Source organism: Nicotiana attenuata, unplaced genomic scaffold, assembly GCF_001879085.1.
Source record: "Nicotiana attenuata strain UT unplaced genomic scaffold, NIATTr2, whole genome shotgun sequence".
Taxonomy (NCBI): domain Eukaryota; kingdom Viridiplantae; phylum Streptophyta; class Magnoliopsida; order Solanales; family Solanaceae; genus Nicotiana; species Nicotiana attenuata.
The window spans coordinates 21430-24082 of NW_017670743.1; the positions used below are offsets into that span (position 1 = coordinate 21430).

The window sequence follows — 2653 nt, forward strand, 5'->3', positions numbered from 1 at the left end:
ATATATATATATATATATATATATATATATATATATATAATTTTTCGATGAAGGAGTATCGGTTCACATCCTCTAAATACATGTGGCTCCGCCACTGAATATAGCGTTCTTTTTGCCTATGAACTCATTGACTGGAACATGACAAAACCGGCAAACGTGACTAATGCTTGGGGGTTGCTTGGTTCAAAGACAAGTTATGCAAGAATTAATTAAGAATGCATAGGTTACAATGTACGCATTGATAATGTTAAAATTAGTAATGCAAAAATTAGCGATACATGAATTACATTAATAATGTAGGGATGATTAGCACTACAAACATTATCAATTTTCTTTTCTCCTCATGAAATAAAATTTACCTTTTTATAACTATGATGTCCGGGTCAACTTGATCATACCTCGACTAATATCACAAAATACTTATTATCTCCTACCAACAACACGTATCAAATAATTCTATCCACCACGCGCCGGGAATTGAAGAAACAAAAATTCTATTTGCTTCATGGGAAAAAGATTGGAAAAAGAAACCCATAAAGAAATGGTTATAAGTAACCGACTTAAAATTAAGTCTATCTCCTCTGCACTCCCACACCAGCGACACTACTGAATGTGTCCAAGTTTTGCCGAAAACAGAAAGATAACGCCTACCCGCCCATAGTTGTAACTAGTACGTAATCTAATCTTTTGCTCCCTCATCATTTTCATTTTTATATAATTATGATGGTGTGAGCTAAATAAGCAATTTAAGAAGAGAAAAAAAGGATTTATTTTTCATACAGATATACTTAAAGCAAGTTTAGCTGATCATCTTAAACATATTTTGAGATCAATATGCTATAACAAGATTTATGGTAAATACTTATCCATACCGGGTCATTAAAGATAAAAAGAAAAGATTAAAGATATAAATTCTCAAATTTAAAAATATATTAATTCTTTTTTAAAACAAACTGAAAATAAAGAATAGATGAATAATTTTTAACTTTTTATGTTGTTTTTAGGAGCAAACACTACAATATAACAACAATAACATAGTCAGTGTAATCACATAAGTGGGGTCTGGAAAGGATAGTATATACGCAGACCTTACCCCTACCTCGCGAAGATAGAGAGGTTGTTTTGGATGGACCCTCGGCTCAAAAGCAAACACCTAGTTCCAATATATGTACTTCCCAACCTCTTTAAATCTAATGCAGAACAACAGCAAACTTAGCTAACTTGATTGTTTTCCCTTTTTTTCTTTTTGAACTCCAAAATGAAGACTTTGATATATCTTGTCATATTGCTACTTACCTTAACATTGAAAACAAGCAGCAGCAGAAATAACCTAGTAGAAACCACATGCAAGAACACACCAAACTACAACCTCTGCCTAAAAACTCTACTCTCCGACAAACGCAGCGCCAGCGGTGACATCACGACGCTGGCGCTGATCGTTGTGGACGCCATCAAAGCGAAAGCGAATCAGGCGGCGAAAATCATCTCAAAGCTACGTCAATCCAATCCTCCAGCAGCCTGGAAAGTTCCATTAAAGAAGTGTGCCTTTTCGTATAAGGTAATTTTAACAGTAAGTTTGCCTGAAGCTATTGAAGCTTTGACTAAAGGGAACCCAAAATTTGCTGAAGATGGTATGGTTGGATGTTTTGGTGAGTCTCAGGATTGTGAGGAGAATTTCAAGAGTAGTTTTTCTCCTCTTACTGGTTTGAACACTGCAGTGCATGAGCTTTCTGCTGTTGGTAGAGCAATTATTAGGAATTTATTGTGATGCATTCCCTTTTATGTGTCGGTAAAGTTGTTTCTGTATGACCAGGTCACGGGTTTGAATCGTGAAAGCAGCCACTAATACTTCCATTAGGATAGACTGTCTACGTCACACCCCCTAAACCCCTTAGGGAGCGTGAACCTAAAATATTTTGTGCGCCGGGTTGCCCTTTGTACACCAGGCATCCCCTTTTACATGTATAGAACTCCTTTTTAGTAATTGTATTTTCACCTCACCTTTTGTTAGTGATCCAGTTTAGATGATTGTATATATGGTTATCTTGTTTTCTTTCTTTCTTTCTTTGGGGAAATTCTTATTTTCGGCCTTAACACCTAAGGGAGCTCAAACCCGTGGGTAAATATGAATTTGTTTTCTGGTGATCTGATATTTCTATAGTTCCCCATGTTTCTGTTTCTTTTTGCTTTTCTCCCCCTTTCCTCCCTGTCCTTGTCACTGTTCCAGCATTAGCACATGGTATTTATGGTAGGGATGTAAATGGGGCGGGGCAGGGTAGGGCGGGGTAGGTCAAGCCTTGACCCGCTAAAATTTTGACCCGCCTTGCCCGGCCCCGTTTAGCTTTTAGTCAAAATTTTACCCTGTCCCGCCCCGCCCTATTAATCCCTACCCCGCCCTGCACCGTTTAGACTCTTTTTTTATCTTTTTCTCTTTATTTTGTATTTTGCAGTATGCTTTTAAATTTTTTAGTCAAAATTTCTTTTCTAGCAGCGTGCTTCTTCTGTCATAGAAAATAGAAGGAAATCTACAATTAAAGGGATAAAAACGTGAGTGCTCATATGTACAAGATAGTATTAATGTAAATTCAAATAATCAATGCAGTTCCAGATGACACAAGTTAACATGAAAAGGAATCAGAATTTAACAAAGCTG

The 2653-nt window shown here is 36.6% G+C and overlaps 1 protein-coding gene across 1 annotated transcript; it reads left to right on the forward strand.

Moving 5' to 3' along the window:
• The first annotated feature begins 1018 nt into the window (after nucleotides 1-1018).
• LOC109242883 (cell wall / vacuolar inhibitor of fructosidase 1-like) lies at nucleotides 1019-2152 on the forward strand. The gene has a single exon (XM_019409760.1). It carries the CDS (start codon nucleotides 1259-1261, stop codon nucleotides 1766-1768), a length of 510 nt encoding a protein of 169 aa, XP_019265305.1. The 5' UTR covers nucleotides 1019-1258; the 3' UTR covers nucleotides 1769-2152.
• Nucleotides 2153-2653: the final 501 nt, after the last annotated feature.